Source organism: Cantharellus anzutake, assembly GCF_015039405.1.
Source record: "Cantharellus anzutake strain C23 chromosome Unknown EI90scaffold_5, whole genome shotgun sequence".
Lineage (NCBI taxonomy): Eukaryota > Fungi > Basidiomycota > Agaricomycetes > Cantharellales > Hydnaceae > Cantharellus > Cantharellus anzutake.
Genome location: NW_024066955.1, coordinates 1,926,911 through 1,947,173, shown reverse-complemented (window position 1 = coordinate 1,947,173; position 20,263 = coordinate 1,926,911). Strand labels below are relative to the sequence as shown.

The window sequence follows — 20,263 nt, the reverse complement described above, 5'->3', positions numbered from 1 at the left end:
CTAATTTCCAGTCCTTCCATAGCCAATCCTTGTCACCCTCACAGATTGTCTCACTTTCAATGTGAGAATGTGGAAACTAACTTTGACAACGTGCTCAGAGAGTACTGTCAAAGGTATGGCTTGTGTTCCTTGCCCATCGATCTTCAAAGCCGAAATCTGAACCACAGCCAGGAATGGGATATTCTCGACATTAATGAGAGTCACAGCTGGATCCCCAATGCAAATGCTGTCACCAAAGATAGTGTCGTTGGCATCGATGTCACTTATTGTACCAGTAGGTGTAACTGAGAATTGGGTGAGTCCAGCAATTTGCTTCTGTTGATCTAGGGATCCTTTTTGATGGACAATACTTTGGAACAGGGCTTTCAACGCCTGTGCTTTGTGAATTGTCTTCTCTTCCCCAGTTTTCTCATCATGGATTGAGAGATAGGGCAAAGGGACCCTATAGTCATTGGTTATGGCCCCAAGTATATCCTCCAAATCCAGCCCAGCATTAGGTCCATCTCCTATAGGATTCATCACCATGTCTTCTGCCCCACTGATCATACCGGCTTCAATTTCTGGAGCATCCATATTTGACCCCAACAACGAGATTGCTGTTGCATCTCTGACATCATCCTCCCTTTCAAGATCACCATCAGTTGTCCAAACGGTGAGAGCATGTCAATCCCTTCATGAGCAGTGATGTCATTGATTAGTTGGGGGATTTTATTGTCAAGTGCCACAGCGAATGAACACCCATTTAACCAACATGTCAAGGGGAGGACATCTTTGATGCTCACCTCCCCTTCCAGAGTCCAGGTGTGATATGGTCAATATGCTGTGATTCCTTTTCCAGTTCTTGAAGGGATGGTAACCTCAAATGCTGTGGGCTCCGGTCCCATTCTGGATGGTGAGCAAGTATGTTTTGAATTTCAGTGACATGCAATAATCGGGTTGATAGCTGAAGTGTGTCAGTGTTTGCATCATTCCTGACCATTGTGCGTAGAATACTGAATGAAATCTCAAGGCAATCTGTTCCAAGGAGAATGATATAGAAATCCCCCCCCCCCCCCGATTGTAAGTTTTTTCTTTTGCTATGCAGAAAAAAACATTCTTGATGGCAATCTGAATGTCAATGTAGAGTTGTGTTGGCATGAATTGTCCCTTATTTGGATTTTCCTGGAAGAGGATCAGGAGCAATTGTGCAGCAGCACTGAGATGTCCAAGTTGCTGCTGAAGACTGAGTGTGATGTCAATATACAGTTGCACAAACCAGAAACAGACCCGGCCAAAGAGGTGGAGAGCGTAGCGCTGGGCTGTCCAGATTGGATCCTTATTGTTGGTAATTAAGGGAAGATCCCAGATGGCTTTCAGTAGTTCAATGGCCTTTGGTATGTCCTGCTTATCAGCTGGGTTGAGCAAAGCCCAGTTTGTTGTGAATGACATTTCATTTTGATGAAGATGTCTCTTGAGAATTTGCAGAGTGATGATGGTGTCAAAAATGCTGAAGCCTGCTGGGCGAAGGGTGAGCATAGGCTCTTGAACAGATGCTTATAGTCCTTATCACAGGTTATGTCATGTTTACCAACAAGACGGTTTGGGAGGGGGGTTCCCTCAGTGTGATTTGGGCAAGTGTGGCACCTCAACGTGATTCACCATCAGATGCAATGCTGTACAGATGTCAGGGCACACCCCACCTGACCCTGCGCCGTGCCGCCCTACTCCGCTCCCCTGCTATCACTCCCTGTTTCTTCTTTCTTTCTATTTCCGTTCCATGGTCAACTTCCCCTTCTCTATGTATTACTACACACCTAACCCCGCTCCCCCGATCGCCGCGCCTGCTGCGCACATTCCCGCTCACAGAGCGGCACACCTCCGGGATCTCCCACGGAGATACCCAGGGGAGTGCGGCTATGTGCGGGGATGATGTGGCTCCTCCCACGTGACCCCAACCGCATGTATATAATAGCACCTGGGGTGGGAACAGAAGAAGCAGCCTTCTTCTCAACTTCCCACTTCAGGTAAGTACTGTAGCTTCCCCTTTTAATGATAATTCAACTTCCCACTTCAGACTAAGTGGTTGGGGACGCTCACCCCGTAATGGGACCGCCGCTACGCATAGCCGACATCTGTCCCATCGGGTCCCTCGCACCGGGACCTCACCACTTTCGGAGCTGTCCCTGACAACAGAGCACCCTTCAAGTCCTTCCTGCAAGCTTCGATTACAATTTCGATCAATTTGGCATGGCTATGTGCACCCTCATGCTTGCATGTTGGGGAAATTAGAATTGGCCGAGAACCATATATCCTTGCAAATGATGACAATGATCCCACAGCTCCAATTGTGGCCTATACAATACAAATTGTTATAGGAATGGAGTCTCTTGCACGACTGTGTCAACTGAACATCAACCACAGCAGGTCCTCCTTGTCCACATCCTCCCATCTCTTTCTTACATTCTCCCCATTCCCCCTTCTTATACACTCACTCCACACTAAGCTTTCCCTCATTGGGTGTTGGTGCTGGCCGGATTATTTATTCCATTTCGCGAGACTTCTCACGATCATTCATATTCAATAGTTAGCATCATGTTCATGTACAGCTACAGCCAAGAAAGACGGAACTTAACAAATAACACACTCCCACCTTCTGTGCAACAACTGTAAACCTCCTTGTGCCAACATTGTAATGTCTGTGTAAGGTTGTATATGTCTCGGTCACCATCTATATGGGTCATCCCTACCGAGGTTGATGTCTCTAGCCATGGATCGTCAAGTTTGCACGTGACTCAACTCAGGTATGTGCGAACACCTTCTGTTACGACTCACATCGCTTGCCCAGTATTCAATACAAGCCTGTTCCCTTCATCGCCAGTATGCTCTCGTGAGCGCCAAGTAGCCGCCAATCCCACCACATGTCATTTGACCTGTGAACAACTAACCCCTTGTGAGGTCTCTGGGGGTAGCTCAACACACAGAGCTGTAAGTGATACAAATGTGTGTATTTTACGGTAGTGTGTAAGCAGTTACCCGGAGGTTCCCGCTTACCCACGTGACTATATGTATCTAATTACATGTGGCTCGGGGTTCGGGGCTATTGCCCTGACATTCTCCCCCCTTGCATTGCATTTGCGATGCATACAAGGTTGATGGTGAATAAAACAAAGTTTTAATAATTGATTTACATTGAGTTTGAAATTATCAATGAGTGTTTTGTTGTTGCCACTTTAAAGTGGGCGATTTTTGTACATGTCGGTGAAGGAGAGAGAAAGGGTTTAAGGAATAAGTGAGTGTGGGCCGTCACTTTGAAGTGAACAGCGATACATGGGTATCACAGGGAGAAAAGTAGTGGAGTTTGTTGAAAATGAATTTCGACCCAAAGGTTGTATGTCTTTGGTGTTCCTCACTTGTTTGGTGAGGGTTCATGTGTAAGTGGTGTTTACACACGAGTGGTGGTGGATGTGGGTCTTTTGACGGAGTAGAGATTTCCGCAATTGTTACTTGCGGTTCCTCACATACAGTATTGTGGGGGCCTCGAGTTGGGGGAAGGTGTTTTCACAGATGGCGTATTACCGTGTCACTTTCCCTTTTCTCAAGGGTGAAGTCATTGCCCCGGAGGAGGGTTTTCCTCCGGGTTGTTCATCTGGACATCCGATTGCTGCATCGGATGCGATGACGTAGCCTGGGCTACATTGTCGGGCTGTGGGCTCGATGAAGTGGGCGCTCCCTGGGTGGGAGCAGGTTGTTGTGTTCCTGAGCTACTTGGCTCAGGTGTGGAGTACGGTAGGTCTACCGTTCTTCCCATGGGGAAGGGTGGTCATTGGGCTGGTTGTCCAGCGTGGAGACTTGCGTCTCTTTCCCGGTATTTGGAGGCTTTCGCTTCCTGTTCCGCAGTTCTTGTGGCACATTCCTCAGGAGTCCTGAGTGGTTTGAACTGGGACTTTAGATAGGCGGCTTTGCCTAGACTTTCCCAGGAGATTTTTCCCTTGTTGTCTGGGGAATTATACTCCTCTGTGAGTCTTGCAATACTCGGGAGTCCCAAGAAGTATTTCTCGGTTTCCTTCGCTTTTTTGCAAAGGGTTCTGTGTACCTTGCCACTTTTGAAGGTGGCTTCGGCCTGTTCATACCAGTGTACGAATTCTTTCCCACTCACACTTGTCTACCAAGCGTATGCGGCGTCGTGCGCCGCTTCTGACCCTGCTATTCTCCTCATGGGGAAGTTGGGGTCAATTGTTACGTCGACTGGAGCTTCGACTTTGCTGAACTCGTTGAGTTCGGCGGTCTCATATAGCATGTGGACACTTCCCTGCAGGGTAGCTTGCCCATAGGGTGCTGAGGTACTCAGCGGCCCGCCGCCTCTGGCAGTGGTCCCCATTTTAGGGTCTGCCATCGGTTGCCTACCGCTCTCCCTCTTCCCCTCGACATGGGTTTGCCCTTCTGAGGGCAGGCCCTTATGCAACCCGGACAGGGTCACCTGCCCATGGGGTGGTGGGATAGTCAGTGCCCCACCCCTTGATGCACTAGTCCCCATGTGGGGTCGCACCTCATGAGGCCCGGAACCGTATCCCCTCCCCCTGACCTGGGAGGCCCCTGTCATAATGGGTTTGGCAGTGAGGTCTGCCAGTGCGTGTGCCTCTCTGAGCTCGCATTTCAGTAATTCGATCTCCCTTTTTTGGAGATTGACCTCTCTCTCTGTGTCTTTTAGAGGGTCAAAGATGCCCTCAGCATCTCTTCATGCTCTGTTGTATTCGCGCCTCCAGTGGGCGCAATGGTCGCAGGCGTCTTCTGATGCCCTCGAGTTATCAGACCGTGCCCGTTTGGACAGTCTGGACGAGGAGCCACTGTCGCTCCCTCGTCTCCCTCCTATGAGGGACTTCATCTCTTTCAGCTCCTCACGGAGCTGACCTGTCTGAGCAGCTACCGCTGACGCGATGGCTGATTCCCAGCCTGCATTTGGCTGGGGTGTTGTTGGACCTGGGCCGAATTGGCCAATCCAGGGGTTGATCTGGCCAGGGAAGTTCCCTGGGGAGTATGCCTGGGGCTGCAGCAGCAAATGCTGCCCCTGGAATGGCGCTTGTTGCGCCATCGGTGCAGTTTGCACCACATATGGTTGGAAGCCCCTCTGAGGAGGCTGGGGGTATGCGGTGCCCGTTAGCAACGCAGATGGTTGTTGGTTCGTGGCACTCATTTGTGCTGCATGCATCATGTAGTCCATGGCACTTATCTGCACCTGGTGTTGTTGTTGTTCTGCTCCCCAGGTTGTCGTATTTCGATGTCCGGTGGCTTGTTTGGATCGAACCAAGGGTTGCCTCCCCCAGAGAACGACATTTTGTCGTTATGTTTCTCGTGGTGGTGGGAGGGGTTTTCGTTCTTGCGTGCATGGGATTCGCCGCAGTTGTGTGTTCTTTTGCACGTGAGCCTGTGGTTCACGTGGTCTAGGCGAGTTACTTGCCTGGCCCATGTGATCTCTAGTACATGGTGTGGCTGTCCGGGCGAGTTACTTGCCCAGAACTTTCCCACGCTCTTGGCTGTGGGCCATCGTCCCTTGGCTTTACTTCCTCTGCCTCCGTTTTTGGGGGCGTGGTGATGCCGAGAGTTCCCTGTCTTCTTTGATAGGGAGTTTTTCTGGTTCCCTTACATTTTGTAAAGTGAGGTACTCGTCCAGGTGGACAAGGTCATTGCAATTTCCTAGGGGTTCCCATGTGGTGTCCCCTAGTTCCCATTTGACCTTAAACCAGAGTTCGTTGTGAACCCACGCATGGTTTAAGATTTCGCAAACTACTGCTTCGCTTCCCTATTTGGGAAGATTTCTTGGTCATTCAGCTCGTGAGGTACAAGCCGGGATACGTGGAATCTTGGGTGGATTCCGCGTTGTTCAAGTTGTGGTGGCAACTTGAGGATGTAGTTTGATGTCTCTGGAAATGTTTCCAGAATTTCGTAAGGCCCTATGTATAAGGGCTTTAGTTTTCCTGCCCTTCCTTTGGGTAGGTTCAGCTTATCTGTGGATAAGTATGCAAGCTCGCCTTTTCTCAAAGGCGGGTCCGGGTGTCTTTTCTTATTTGCCTGGATTGTTTGAGCAGCGCGATTGTGTATTATTGGGTCGTGTGCTGCCATGAGGTTTTCCTTTGCTTTTTGGGCGAAGTCATTTACTCCCGGGTAGTCTGTCACGGCCGTGCATTCCGGCCTGTTAGCCGCCCGTCCCGATGCCGCCCGAGCCCATTCCCGCTATGCGAGCGCAAGCGTGAGCCCTGACCTCAGCCCTATCCTCCCTGAGGACTCCCTGCTCACTTCCCTGCTTGCCCCTAGGCTCCCCTACACTTGGCCGACTCCCCCACTGCTGCACCAACCTCCCCACCCTGAGTCCACCTCCGGCACCGTGCCCAGCGCAACTCCTCTACCCCACCCACTTGGCCCCTACAGGGCCGCTATCATCCCCGTGCCCGACTCCGGCCCAACTCCGAGTCCAGCGCCGCTACGATACCATCGCCGCTATCACGGCCCTATGCTCTTTCCTTTATTTATCTGTTATTGTTTGTTTTGACCCTCGGTCATTGCCAGCCGCTATGCGGCCAACCTCGCTCCTTATCCTTGTTTGCTTCCGGACCCTTCGGCCTTCGGCCCGGGTCCGCTTCCATTCATTTCTTCCTCCTATATATATCCTGTATACTACATTATAGTACTTTAGCTCTAATATCGATGTGACCACAACCCCTAAGTCCTGACCCCAACAAGGCAACCCCAGTGAGTCTGAAATGAGGGCCAAGAGACAGCTAGGGGGCACAGCACTCCCTTTAGAGTTGCTGAGGCCGAATGCCCTACCCTCGGGCCTTGTCTGAGGCATCGCAGCCATCGCGGCCTATAGCGGCCCGCATCGGCGACCTTCGGTGCCGACCCCGGACCAGTGTCTAACATAGTCCGAGAGTGGTGCTGTTAGGCACATCGTTGGCATATGGCCGTAGATTAATTCGAACGGGGCAAATCCTGTCGATGTGTTCGAGCTCGCATTGATTGTGAATTCTGCCATCAACAGTTTTGCTGCCCAGTCGCGTTGATCTGGTCTAACCATCGCGCGTAGTATTTGTACTACTTTTTGTATCATTCTTTCCACTTGGCCGTCGCCTTGTGGGTGGAATGCAGTTGTGAATTTCAACTGCACACCGAGTATTCGGTGTAGTTCACGCCAAAATTTTGACATGAATTTCGAGTCTCGATCTGATATGATTGAGTGTGGTAGACCGTGGAGTCTTACAACTTCACGAAGAAATACAAATGCTAGTTCTAGTGCATTCGTTGTTGTCTTTATTGGAATTAGGTGGACGTTGGACATCAACCTACAAATGATTACCCAGAGGTAATCATATCCCAAGCTTGTTGGGAATGGACCTGTGAAGTCCATAGCTATTGATGACCATGGTGTCTCTGGGGTCGGGAGTGGGTGAAGCAGTCCGGGATTTCTCCTGGTGCTTTTCTTTGTTGTTTGACAAGTTCCGCAAGACCTGCAGAACTTGTGGGTATCCTTCCTCATTGACTTCCACCAGAAGTGTCGACGGAGGGTTTCCACTGTTTTCTTGGATCCTAGGTGTCCAAGTGTTTCGTGGATGTTTTCGAGGATTATTCCTCGAATGGACTTCCTTTCGTAGTTCCCTTTTGGGACTACTATTTGGGTCGTTCCTCCTTCTCCAAGTCGGGTTATCAGCCCATCTTTTATGGAGAAGTTTTTGAAGTTCCCCGGGTTCTCTAGGATTTCCTGGTGGATCTGGCTTTGCAAGTATCCAGATTTTATTGCCTCAATGAGGTCTTTCTCTTCGAATCGTTTTCGAAGGTTCTCTTCTGGAATTATGATTTCTTCCAGATTTTGGGTGCTCCCCCCTAGAGCTTCCTCTAGGGTATTTCTTGCGCGTATCGCTGCGAGTCTCTTTCTCTCTGAGTTTTTACTCAGGGTACTGCTTAGTAGCAGTTCTTTGTATTCCTCGATTCTGTTGGGGATGGTATCTTCTGCATTTTTGTCCAGATGGATGTCTGCCAACACATAGTCATCGAAATGCAGATCCTCGTCCGTTGACGAGTCGTAGTACCGTGAGAGTGCATCTGCCACTTTGTTCTTGTGGCCTTCCACGTATTTTATTTCGCAATTGAAGCTTGCGAAGAAGGCTTGCCATCTCAGGTGTCTACCTGAGTTGTGGTTTTTCGCTTTGAAATATTCCAAAGCTTTGTGGTCCGTGATTACTGTGAATTCATGGCCTCCCATGAGATCGTCTTGCCATCTCATGAGTGCTTCGAGGACACCCAGTGCCTCAAGCTCGTAGGCGAAGTACCTACGTTGTGTGTTGGTGAACTTTTTGGACATGAATGTGGCTGGGCGGCAAGTCTGCCACTTTTTGCCTTGTCCAATTAATGCACCCATGCCCACTGGGCATGCATCTGTTATGACCCAGACATGGAGTTTGGTCCTCTCTTCTTCTGAGAGGCTTTCCGGTGGATTCCACTGGATGGGCTTCAGGATCAGAGCCCTGCATGCTAGATGTTTAATCTCGTCGAAGCATTTCTGGTGGAGTGGTGTCCACCTGAATGTCTGCTTGTTTGAGCAGATTGTTTGCAGTGGTCCTGTGTAGCCATTGACGTTTGGCATGAATATCGATAGATATTCTACCATTCCCAGGAATCTTAGGACTCCTGTGTGGTCTACTGGCTCTTGCCAGTTGCGGATTTTTTCCATTTTATCCACTTGAGCATGGATGCCCTGTTCATCCACACGGCTTCCTGGAACGTCTAGGATTGGGGCAAATGGCTGGAATTTTTTCCGGCTTATGTAGAATTTCGCCCCCTTGAGGCGAGTGAACAACCACAATAATGCTTTATTGTGGTTCTCCACCGAGCTTGTGCTGGTGAATATATCGTCAAACCAGATGTGTAGGCGTCTGCCTACTTCTCCTCATAGTTCCCAGGTCAGTGCGCGCTGGAAGGTGCAGGGAGCGTTGCAGTCTCCTTGCTGCATCATGTTCGAGTTGTACGTCCTGTGGGGTGTAGAGAATGTCGTCCTATGGACATTGTCTGGATCCATGCGTATTTGTTCGTACGCATCCGACATATCGATGTTGGATCGGTATGTTGCTCTGGCAACTGATTCTTGGATCAGTCGCATGTCTGGCATTGGTGTGACATCGAGGATCGTGTTTGAGTTACGATTCCTCGCGTCTATTACTGTGTGCAAAGATCCATCTGCTTTGCGGATACACAGTAGCAGGCATGCTCGCTCGCTGTTCGCAGGATACCACCATCCTGCTTTTACATAGCGATCTATTTTGGTTGCTAGTGCTTCCTGCAGTGCTGCAGGACATCTCAGGGTGTTTTCCCGAAATTTCTTGTTCGGATCCTTCAATGGGATTCAATGGTTCACCTCCCTCAAGGGAGGCATTTCTAAGGGCACTGGTGCCATTACAGTTTCGAATTTCTCTCTCCACCACTCCCTGAGTATTTCGAACTCGGGGTTGTTCATGGAGAGACCTTCCAGATGTGGTACGTCTGGAAGTTCTAGTCCTTCCAGACTAGGATTGGGCCAACTTTCAGGGTACTTTCTTTCGATTACCCTGAGGTGTGTTTCAATCCCGCCTCCCTGTCAGGGGGGCTTCTTTTTTGGTTGTTCTCGAGCTCTTGCTCGAGTTTTCCATCCATGTGATCTCATCACACGGTCTTCGCTTACTCCAAGGGTGTCTATGTTGCCCTTGTTCACTGTTCTCACTTTGTGGGACCGGAAGTCTAAGCTTACCTGGTTTTTGTTTAACCAGGGGGCACTGAATATGGCGTCGTATCTATCGATGTTAATTACATCGAAGTAGTGTTTTTCTACGTGGCCATTAATCTCAACATCCACGTTTGGTCCGAACAGGATCTGTGATCTTGTTCCTTTCGTCCCCATTTGAAGGATGACTGGGTTCTCCAATTGGAGAATTGGGATGTGGACTGTGCGGACAAAGTCCGGCGATAAAGCGTCCATTTCGGCTCCACTATCAAATAGCGCATAGGCTTTTATGCCTGCTATTTTTATGTGAGCTGTCAGCGTTCTCTTTGTTGAGAGCGGTCTGTTTGCAGGGTATTTTCCTGCATCTTTTGAGATGCGGAATTTCGCATCAAACAAGGGGGACTGGGTTTCGATGGACTTTTGGTCCTTCTTCCCTTTGTCCTTGTTTTCCTTGGGTACTTTGGTGTATTTCCCCAAGGCATCTTTTCTTGGTGCTTCCACCAAGGCTTTGGTGACTTTTTTGTCTGCTGTGTTTTCTAACTGGCGTGCTACAGCCAGTTTGATTTTGTAATTTATGTCGTCGTGATTGATGACTGACATTGGGCCCATCTTTATGGTCCCAACATTGACTTCCTCACCCTCTGAGTCAGGTGAGTATTGAGGTCCTTCGTATGGGTCCTCTACTTCGAAGCTTGATGCTTCAGAGTTACCAGAGTTGTTCTCTGGTTTCTCATCTGATGAGTCTTTCGACTCTTCCTCCGTTGTGATCACGATCTCCATGGCGGCTATGCGCCTTGGTTTTTCATTGCTCGTTACATTGTGTCTTGGGCAATCTTTTGTTTGCCCTATTTTGCCGCATTTGCCGCAAATTGGAACTGACTTTTGGTCAGTTTTCCTCGAGTTTTTCAAGGATGTATCCTCTTTCCATCTGGGTTTCAGCTCTTCAGCCTTCTTTCCTGATGGGAGGGCTCTACCACAGCTCATGGTTGCCATGGTAGTTGTTTGGGTATAGTATCCTGATTTGTAGGCTGAAGACGTCTTCAGCCCATCGATTATCTCGTCTACACGAGATATTGCTTTTAACATCTCCTCATTGAGGAGAAGTCTGCTCTGATTCTATCATGAGCAATCATTTCCCTCTTCCATTCGAGGGGAATGTAGTTTAGGAACCTGGCGTTGAAGGACGCCTGGTCTGGCGGCGTCACCATCTGGGATGCTGCTTTGGACAGTTCTAGGTAGAACTGTTTTAGGCCTTTTTCCGCTTTGTATTTGATGTTGCGGTACTTCTTTGTCACGTTCAACGCGGCAGAGGCTTTAATGAAAGTTCTCATCAATATGTTGAGAACTTCGAGGAACATGCCCTCATCTCCTCTGAGGAGAGTTTCGTCTCGGAGTCTTATTCCGAGGTCGAACGCGGGCCCCCCTAATCCACAAATCAAGCAGTCCAGATGGACTTCGTTAAATTGGGGACCTTTGCATCCTCACGAAGCGAGGAATCCCAGTAGTTCTGTGAACCACTGCCAGAACGATTCCATGTCATTCTCCCCTGACCATTTCTTGTCAGGGAATGCCAGCCCATTTTTTAGGGCTTCAGGCTTCACTCCTTCTGGGTAAGGAGTGAGTATTCTCACTTCGGCCATTCTTATGGCCTTTTCGTACCATTTCTCCAGGTACTCCTCTTGCTCCCCTGCCTTCGCGGGGTCGCTATCCAATGGAGATCTCTCCTTTGGGGGGGTTTTCGCTGGGGGAAATCTTCCTCGCAGCATTTCTTTGGTTTCAGGCGAATTTGCCTGAAGTTGTATTTGGATTCTCTCATTGTTTTGAGAGTGTGTGTTTGAGTTACCTCTCTGTTTGAGAGGTCCGTCGTAAGTGGACGTTTGGCCGAACCTTTGGTATGTGCCAATTCTCCTCCTAATCTCTGAACGATGCCTTCTTTCGGCATCGTCTTCTCCTATCCTTGGGAGAAGGATCTCCTTAGCATCTCTGTCGAGTCGCTGATGATACTCCAGTGTGCTTTCACTGGTGGTTCTTTTTGTGAATTTTTCGCGAGTTCTATTTCTGTCCTGGACCATGGTCCAGGGGTGTTTATTTGTTTCCTCACTTTTTTGTGAGAAATTTATTTCCTTCAGCAAGTCTGTCTGTTCGCTGATTTTTTCAGTCAACACATCGATTGCGTTGGCCATTCTTTCTAGAGTTATCTCTAGACGAGCCATACTATTGTGGTTCATTTCCTCGATCTTTTTTTGGATCGAGTTTATCACGTTTATTATGCGCGATTCCTGGTTTTCCAGGAGGAAGTTTGGTTGGGCGAGCAGAGACTCTCCCCAGTTGACATTACCGCTTCTGGGGGTTCCAGAATGGGTTCTTGGAGTGAACACTCCATGCTCGCTTTGTTTAGGCGAGGCCATTGTGGAGGGTGCTTCCCTTTCATAGAGGGGTCTGTTCGCTGGTTTTTCCTTACTTTTCCGTAAGGCTTCCTCAGCGAACTCCCTCATTTCAGTTCGCCTCCGAGGTTGGCGTGTGGGAGTGTAAACAGCGGAAGTTCTTTTGGAGCTTCCGCGCTCTGGGAGATCCTGCTCTCAGGGCATATCTTTGCGCCTTCTCAGGCTGAAAGCCTGAGAAGAAGTTGGTCTTCACTTTCCGTCCTCCATTTGGATGGAACCTGGAACAAGTCCAGTAGTTTTTTGGATAGCTGATGCAGGGGCTCTTCCCTTTGTTTCCCTTTGTCTGCCTTTGGGGCTTGACTTGGGGACATGAGGGGGGACTCCAGGGGATAGTTGGGCCCTGGAGTTTCCTGTGACTCTATCCGATCAGCTTTTTGGGCTGATCGTTTGGTGCTTACACATTTATCGCGCAAGTCAATCACCTTGTGAGGAGGTGAGGGATCTTCCCCAGCTTGGGTTAGATCGGTATGTCGTGGAGTTCTAGGGGTATTAGGCCCTGCACTTACTCCACGTAAGTTTCTAAAACCTTCAGGGGCCAGCCCTGAGGTGGTTGCTAATGCCGGATCATGTTGATCCTTGTCGTCATCTGATGACAGCTTTTGGTTTGAATCTCCCATGATGGGAGATTGCGGTTTCTTAATGAACCGCTCATTTCTTTTTAGCATTGCTGCAGATGTGACCTTGCCCTTGCGGGCGTGTTTAGGCGCCATAGGCGCTACCGAGTCAGATGTTAAGAGTGGATAGTTTTTTGTGGGTTGTGTTGTAAAACACACCTCATACACTTAAAAAAGTGTGAGGTCTCTGGGGGTAGCTCAGCACACAGAGCCGTAAGTGATACAAATGTGTGTATTTTACGGTAGTGTGTAAGCAGTTACCCGGAGGTTCCCACTTACCCACGTGACTATATGTATCTAATTACATGTGGCTCGGGGTTCGGGGCTATTGCCCTGACACCCCTCCATCACTGGTATGCTCATATGAGCGCCAAGTACCCGTTGACACGAACACAGACTGTTTGCCAAACGAACGGTCTTATACCCCATTGCCAGTACGCCCATCTGGGTGCCAAGTATCCATCAACCCAACCTCAAGAAGCTCCCTCAAGGAGCTGGAATCCCATTCGTTGCCGGTACGCCCATCTGGGTGCCAAGTACCCATCAACCCAACCTCAGGAAGCTCCCTCAAGGAGCTGTTATATCACTTGCTACCAGTATGCTCCCTCAAGCGCCAAGTACCTGCTAGCCTCTTGCCCTTGACTGGTCCAGTTTGGGATATCCCCTTTACTTGTGATCCTATACATCCATGCATGGTATGCTCACGTAACAAGCACCAAGTATCCGTTGCAGCAGACTCCCATTCACCGCGAGGTCCCAGCTTTCTGTCAAAAGCTCCAAGGCTATCGGATGATACTCATTACATGACTAGGCCACCCTACATACATGAGGTCGATGATTCCAAGTCGTCTATAAGGACGGAAAGAAATGGATTACCCAGAACCCATTTCTTTAACACAAATTCACATAAGTATGAGATCATTTCTAAATTCATTGCTTATCTCTGCTGCCAGATGCACAACTCCATCCCGGACCCCTTCAAACAAGCAATTGGCTTTGTCTGCACTTGCATACTCGAGTGCAAACCTGTCACTATGCTCACAACATACCCCAACAATGTGATTCATGGATGGGTCATATCGTGAAACTTCTTCAATCTTGATCTTGTCAAACATGAGAATGTAGGCCCCATGAACATTGCTAGGCTGCTCAGTGCTACCAAAAGTCCCAGCAACCAGTGAGACCAAGACATTATGGTGAAGTTCATGAGCAGTTGGGAGCCCAGTTGAGATACGGAGTGGCTCTGTTGGTCGATTGTGCCGAAGTGTGGTGACAGTGGGGTGCCAAAGGCATTGTGTGCGATGCTTGCCAGCCAGGTTCCTCCCAGCTGAAGAAACAGTAAGCCCAGCTCCATTTCTTGCTCAGTGAAGGACTGGGCTGAATATGCCTTCTTTGCTACCTGCATCACCGCATCAACTTGCTTGACTTCTCTGGATGACACAATCATGAGCAGGTGTTTATGTTCATCAATTGCCCATGTCTTTCGGCCTAGCTGCATGTTGGCATTGAAAACCAGAAGCTGATGCGTTGCCAATCACTTCTGTGTCCATAGCAAGGCCTGATGGAGAATACCCCATGACCAAAGGTGGTGATTTGTGGGTTGTGGTGTCCCATTTTCAATGTGTTTCTTGATTCCCTTCACTAACTTGGGAATCCACAAGTGCATGGCATTCACGACATGTTGGATGGCTACCAATTGCAATTGTCATATCCATACATACTCGATCCCAAACCGACTCCCAGACCCCCATCTTCACCACCTCTGGAGTCCTACCCTACCGCCGTCCGTTCCGATATTCACCTTCGGACCTGGCACCACACCACCCCTCACCCCTCATGCCACCTCCACCCTTTCGTCCTTCTCCTACCTTATCCTCGTCCGCTCCAATACTCACCTCGGACCGAACACCACTCCTCTTGCCACCCTCCTCCTGCTCCTCCTCTCACTCCCCCTCTTACTCCTCATGACACCTCCACCCTTCCATCACTCTCCTACCCTTCTCCTGTCCGCTCCGATACTCACCTTCGGACCTGACACCTTTCCTCTCCTCCACTCCTCTCCCCTTTCCTCTCTCCTCTCTCTTCCCTCTAACCCTCTTCCGCTGACCCTCTGCCAAGTTATGACCTTCTGCCACTGTCCCGTACTCTGTACTTGGACACCGCTTGTACCTTCACTCCGAGATTCCGTCATAGTTCCTACCTCAGACTTTGACTCCACCTCAGCTTTAGTCCATTGCATTGGTGACCTCATACTATGTAAACACCATTGCCAATATTCCTCGGACTTTCAACCCTGCCTCCATAACCTCTGTAACCTCCATAATCTCCAAGCTCCATGGATCATCTTCAGCACTTTCGCCGCTTGTAATGTATCTTTCGCATTTTCCCCTCATCCTTATTTGGACTGCTGCTTCTTCCCATTCTAGCCAGTTAGTCATCATCCCCACTTCACCTCATCCTCCTGCCCCTGGGCTTTGCCCTCCCTACCTCCTTTCGGATGTACCACAGGTTCTGCCCTATGACCTTCAGTACCACTCCACTTCTGTCATCCCTTTGTTCCTGTTCGGACGCCTTCATTCCGATTCGGACCCCCTTTGTTTCCCTGTGCTTTTGCCCTCTCCATTATATACCAGTGCTTGTACATACTCGTTTTAGGCCCTTAGTCTAAAATCGACCTGAAATGCCCTCTAGAGACTTCCTGCTTGCTGCCTATGAAATCAAGGACCAAATGGACAAACAGCAATGGCACAGTGCTCCGCTTGAGTCGCTGAGGCCAAGGTCCCTCCTTGCTAAGTCTCCGGTTCCCCTCTGGAATCGTCCACCCTCACCCAGTTCTAACAGCAATTCTGCAACACTTCCGGGAGCGAAGGTATAAAGTGTCATTCCCAATCTCAATATCCCAAGGGACATGATGAACAGCATGCAGGCCAAAGGGATAGACATAGTAGGGTGACTGGCTTGCAGGGATATCTAATCTTTGTGCACCGCAAAGCCTTTCAGCTCTGTGCTCTGTAACTAGGAAGTCCGATGTTGTCTCAGCATCCCCCTCATCATCACTGACCAGGTTGGGACTTTCATCTTGGGGTAATACTGTTGACAGCCTTGAGGATGGTACTGGATTGAGGGGATTCTGCTTGGCACACATTTGAGAATGTCAGGGCTTGGGGTCGAGGACAGCCCAGCCTCAGGGCTAGGTGTGTGCAATGTTCCGGGTACCTGGGTGCTAGACCCTGTCCTCAGCTCCTCAAACTCACTGAAGAAGCAGGGATTGAGTTGTCATGTATTACAGAGGGTAGCTACAACTTGCCTAAGCGGGGATTGAGATGAGAAGAAGGGTAAGTTTCCCTATTCCCTGCTTGGCTGCTATAAAAGGGAAGTGTACTGTACAGTTCATAACGTGACTATGGGTAGAAGCCAAGCATGTTCCCATGACTCGGAAAAGGTGTCACATGGGTTAAGGCGAGTTGCTCGCCTTGACCCACGTGATTTTTCCCACGGGCTCACATGCGGGCTGTAGTTGTGAGAGATATGTAAAGATGGGGAGGTCAGGGAAGTGGGAGAAGTCAGGGAGGGTGGTTCTGGGGTTGTGTGGTTGGGTGCCCTGACAGCAGGGTCAAGGGCCGATCCCTGACAGAGAAGGTGTTATGGTGAGTTAAATAAAATACTTACAATTGTAGCATTGCCTCTGATAGCTTTTCAAGTTTGGTGTCAAATAGGGTAGGGTTCAAGCCCCGATTATGGACAAACCATTCTAAAAAGCCAACTAGCCCTTTGACTCCATCAGCTCCCCTCTGCACATTGTCAACGACCATCTGAACTGAGTCATTCCATCCAAAAATGGTATGTAGCATCGGATTAATTATTGGAGACAAGGTCGACATCCCACCATTATGGTGCATGGACTCACCAGCTGCAGGAGATTTAATTATTCCCAATCCATCTTTCTTGGTGATAGGTGGCATTGTAGGCTTAAAAGCCACTCATTGCAACTGTTTTTCTCTCTCCTCAGTTATACTATCATGAACTGAGGTGAGATCTCATTTCTTGGTCTCATTAGACCTTTACTTAACAATCTTTCATTGTCTAGCACTAGTTTGTAACAATTTTTGGTAATTGAGTTACACTATTGTGAACTGAGCGCTAGTTTGTAACACTAGTTCTCTCACATTAATGAGTTCCCAATCTATCCTTGCTACAGTTTGTCTCAGCCCAGGAGGATGGGTCCAGTGTCCCTAATTGCCAGATTGCATTGTCTTCATGAGCAACTGGAATGGAGGAAGGAAGGAGCATGGTGAGGGCACCCACCCTCTCTAGTGGGCTCAGTTTTTCCATATCATGGAGTGCAGAGAATGGTGTGTTTCTGTCAGGAGGTCGAGGAGAAATAGGGATAGGGGGCCTGGTGATATCTGAGTGGGATGGCTTAAGCACGGGCTTAAGGGAAGGTGTTGGCTTGTGGTGGAGTGGTGGTGGCGGATTTAATTTGAATGAATGTGTTGGTTTGGCTTTTGCGGGATTAGAAAACCAGGCACTGAAGTTCTTTGCTTGGGCTGAGATTTTTTCCTGTTCTTTGGCTTTTTTCTGTGTTCTCAAACATTCCGCCCCACTCATATGGAATTCAAGATTCACGTCCCCTCCGGTAGCTACATGAACCTGGTTTTTGCATAATGGACATTCTTGAAAGCCGGGATTTAGGCTGTCTAGTGTGTCTGCAGACATTGGAGAGGTGATCCAAGGGGGCGGTGATAATTAGGGCTTGCCTTTTTTGGATATTACAAAGCATTAGCCTCCCATACTTGGAAGGTTCACTCACGTGAGGGGGGGGGGGGTGGCCGATGTTCGGCAAAACACGTAACTGGCATACCTTTCTGCTGAACATTACCGACACCCCCTTGGGGACTGAGCGACAACATCGCTAGCCCATCATTTTGTCTTATACCAAGAAATCTAACACACCTGACATAGAGACGCTCCTTGAGTGCACGCACCCATGCACTATCAGTACTTAGAAAATTTCGCTCCAGCTGAAATTTGTATATATACCTCCAGCCAGAACTGAAACTTTTCCTGGTGTTTTTTTTGGTGACACATGCATGACCTCCGCAAACTTCCGGCGTCACTGGATTTAGGTTTACTCCACTCTTGGACAGACTTCATTTAGACATCCACAATGGCACCCAAAAGGCCACGGGATAACACTGGTGCAGCGGATGCGTCCACAGACATTCCTGTTCCTGATACACCAGATGCCGCTATGACTGTTGTACGTCGTCTCGTGAAACAGTTTAGTCTCGATGTTCAAATAGAAGATGACGACTCAGGTCTGTCTCTATCTTTGTCTTGGGTCCGGTGTGCTAACGAGCGACGTAGAACACGGTTTGGTAGTTAGTTTCTCCAAAGTTACGTATGGTGACGTCGCTCCTCTCGTCGGACTTGAACCCGGGAATGCGTTGAAAGACATTGGAACCTTCGAAATCCACCGCTCTCGTATTCCCACAGATCTTTTCAAGTCGATTGTGATGGACCTAGATATCTTGTTAATGCAGTACGGGCCCCCTCATGAGCATAAGACAGAAGAGGCGAGATCGAGATTCTTCTCTCCAGTGAGGATACGCTGATTCTCTCGCGCTTTAAAAGCTCACCGCAACCAGCAGATTTTTAACCACCTCGTCAAGCAGTTCACTTTCACGCTAAGGAATGACCCAGAGACCACAATTTCCGGTCACATTGCTACGCAGGGCCGCATTGAATACTACTTCAAAGCTTTTGGCGCTGTTGCGGTTCTGTTCGTCGAGATAAAGCTGAGAGTGTTGAATGATGAGGAACGTTTGAAGGCTATTGCCCAGGTTATAGCCGAAGGCGATGGTAAGCCCCAGCGCTTCAGGGTTGCACATTTGGTATCTGAGATGTACAGCTTGCGACGCCAGCAACCTCGCTCAAAGTTTTTCTCTACCCATCCACTGCATTTTCTTCGATGGCTGGGCATTCGAATTTTTCAAGTACGAAAGAGCGCCAAATCGAACTTTTTTACGTGGCTGCTTTCATGGGGATCCGAAGCACCTCCGGCGTGGCCTGGAAATGCTTGACTTTGTCCGCATGGAAACTCCTCTTCCCTGGATTCTCCGGTTTCGCTGCATATGTGAGACCATCTTTGACGTGATGCTGAGTGCATATATCGCAGGCTTGAAGGCGTATAACAATCGATCGCTAGGAAAGGGGAAGAAGCGGGGTTTGATGAATTTGGCTGAATGGGATAAGCCCCTTCAATCGGCTGAAGATGCGCTGGTTGCATTCAGGAAGGCTGAGGATCTGCGCGAGGGAGGTGATCTTGATGGTGCGGATACGACCGTTGACAAGGCGCTTCTTGCGCTGCAGGAGAGGTATGCATTCCCCTCGTTTGTGTATCAGATCTATCATTCCTTACCCTATCTCAGTACAAGTGCAGTGCCCACTATGTACGAATCGCCACTCCTCATGACTGCCTGGGATAATGCTGAGATTAGGAAGGCGTGAACCCCCATTGTCCTCACAGATGGATTACGCCGGTTTGGCAGATGTTCAAAATTTTAATCATTCCCAGTGGTCAAATACAGTTTTTACTCATGTTATGGGGTGTCTTAGGGAAGCTAGGGTCAAAAATAAACTTCTGTGCAGCTGGATGGTGCAGGTGATCGTGGGCACCCCAAAACCAACCATCACGACTGTGCGGTTTCTGGAATTGCCGACTTCTGCCGATGTGCTGCTTGATGACATCACTTATATGCGCCGATTTAACCTGACCGGATCCAAATGGATCATTTCAAGTGATGCAGCGAATGCCGCAGTCCGTTTCCGGTAACGGTTCGATGGCGATTATGGCCTCCATTCACTCGGTGATGCCCATTCAGTCTGTCAAAAACCCTGAAAGAGGGAGGCAGGTGTTAGAGACCGGATTGAGACAAAGGAATTGTCTCCATGGTGGAGGGCTTCGGCCTCAGTGACTCAAGCCAGGAGCACTGTGCCAAGTTACATGTCCGTGCCCTAATTTACTTACTGGCAATGAGAACTAAGGGGCATCAACTCTAGTTGATTTTATCACTGAGGTGTAACCTATGTACAAGTTAAGTATATATATAGTTACAGCGAGAGCAGGCCCGTGAATGGCGGGACCGAGCAGAGCAGAGCTAACGGAGTTAAACATTAGCCGATTGAATATTACTGACAAGTTGGGTTATGGGGTTAGCAGAATGGCAGGTGATAACCCGGAAACAGAAAGGAGGGATAGGCCCGAAGTGTCAAAAACCCCCAATGTAGGGAAAATGCGTGAGTCTGAATGCAGGCAGGGCTCAACTAGAGGGGGTCTGAGAGCTCCGGTAGTGGACTGAAGCTTCTCCAGGAAGCCCAGGTCTGCTGGGTGGTACAAGAGGCTCTAAGAAGGATGTGGCCTCAGCGACTCGGAGGGAGCGCTGTGCCTCCGTCATGTCTCAGTTAGTCCATTTATTTCATGT

At 49.2% G+C, this 20,263-nt stretch overlaps 5 protein-coding genes across 5 annotated transcripts; 1 reads left to right on the top strand and 4 right to left on the bottom strand.

The window, feature by feature from the left end:
• EI90DRAFT_3117309 (uncharacterized protein) lies at positions 1-1,515 on the bottom strand (the record flags this gene model as incomplete). Its single annotated transcript, XM_039062977.1, has 3 exons — positions 1-622; positions 783-943; positions 1,093-1,515. 3 exons carry the CDS (start codon positions 1,513-1,515, stop codon positions 1-3), a joined length of 1,206 nt encoding a protein of 401 aa, XP_038922118.1.
• An 11,942-nt stretch (positions 1,516-13,457) lies between these two features.
• On the bottom strand, positions 13,458-14,277 carry EI90DRAFT_3012520 (uncharacterized protein; the record flags this gene model as incomplete). Its single annotated transcript, XM_039056570.1, has 4 exons — positions 13,458-13,561; positions 13,605-13,668; positions 13,829-13,934; positions 13,970-14,277. 4 exons carry the CDS (start codon positions 14,275-14,277, stop codon positions 13,458-13,460), a joined length of 582 nt encoding a protein of 193 aa, XP_038922117.1.
• Positions 14,278-15,603: 1,326 nt separating this feature from the next.
• EI90DRAFT_3117305 (uncharacterized protein) lies at positions 15,604-16,741 on the bottom strand (the record flags this gene model as incomplete). Its single annotated transcript, XM_039062976.1, has 3 exons — positions 15,604-15,869; positions 15,923-16,032; positions 16,449-16,741. The coding sequence occupies 3 exons, from the start codon at positions 16,739-16,741 to the stop codon at positions 15,604-15,606; spliced, it is 669 nt and encodes a 222-aa protein (XP_038922116.1).
• Positions 16,742-16,946: 205 nt separating this feature from the next.
• Positions 16,947-17,495, bottom strand: EI90DRAFT_3117304 (uncharacterized protein; the record flags this gene model as incomplete). Its single annotated transcript, XM_039062975.1, has 1 exon — positions 16,947-17,495. The coding sequence occupies one exon, from the start codon at positions 17,493-17,495 to the stop codon at positions 16,947-16,949; it is 549 nt and encodes a 182-aa protein (XP_038922115.1).
• A 381-nt stretch (positions 17,496-17,876) lies between these two features.
• On the top strand, positions 17,877-19,525 carry EI90DRAFT_2990057 (uncharacterized protein). The gene is made up of 5 exons (XM_039056079.1): positions 17,877-18,097; positions 18,147-18,379; positions 18,431-18,641; positions 18,691-19,156; positions 19,211-19,525. The coding sequence occupies exons 1-5, from the start codon at positions 17,947-17,949 to the stop codon at positions 19,287-19,289; spliced, it is 1,140 nt and encodes a 379-aa protein (XP_038922114.1). The 5' UTR covers positions 17,877-17,946; the 3' UTR covers positions 19,290-19,525.
• The last annotated feature ends 738 nt before the right edge of the window (positions 19,526-20,263 follow it).

Coding starts and splice junctions, on each gene's coding strand:
- EI90DRAFT_2990057 (XM_039056079.1), top strand. CDS start 17,947: ATGGCACCCAAAAGGCCACGGGATAACACTGGTGCAGCGGATGCGTCC. Junction 18,380..18,430: donor GATCGAGATTCTTCTCTCCA/GTGAGGATACGC, acceptor CGCAACCAGCAG/ATTTTTAACCACCTCGTCAA. Junction 18,642..18,690: donor GGTTATAGCCGAAGGCGATG/GTAAGCCCCAGC, acceptor TGAGATGTACAG/CTTGCGACGCCAGCAACCTC.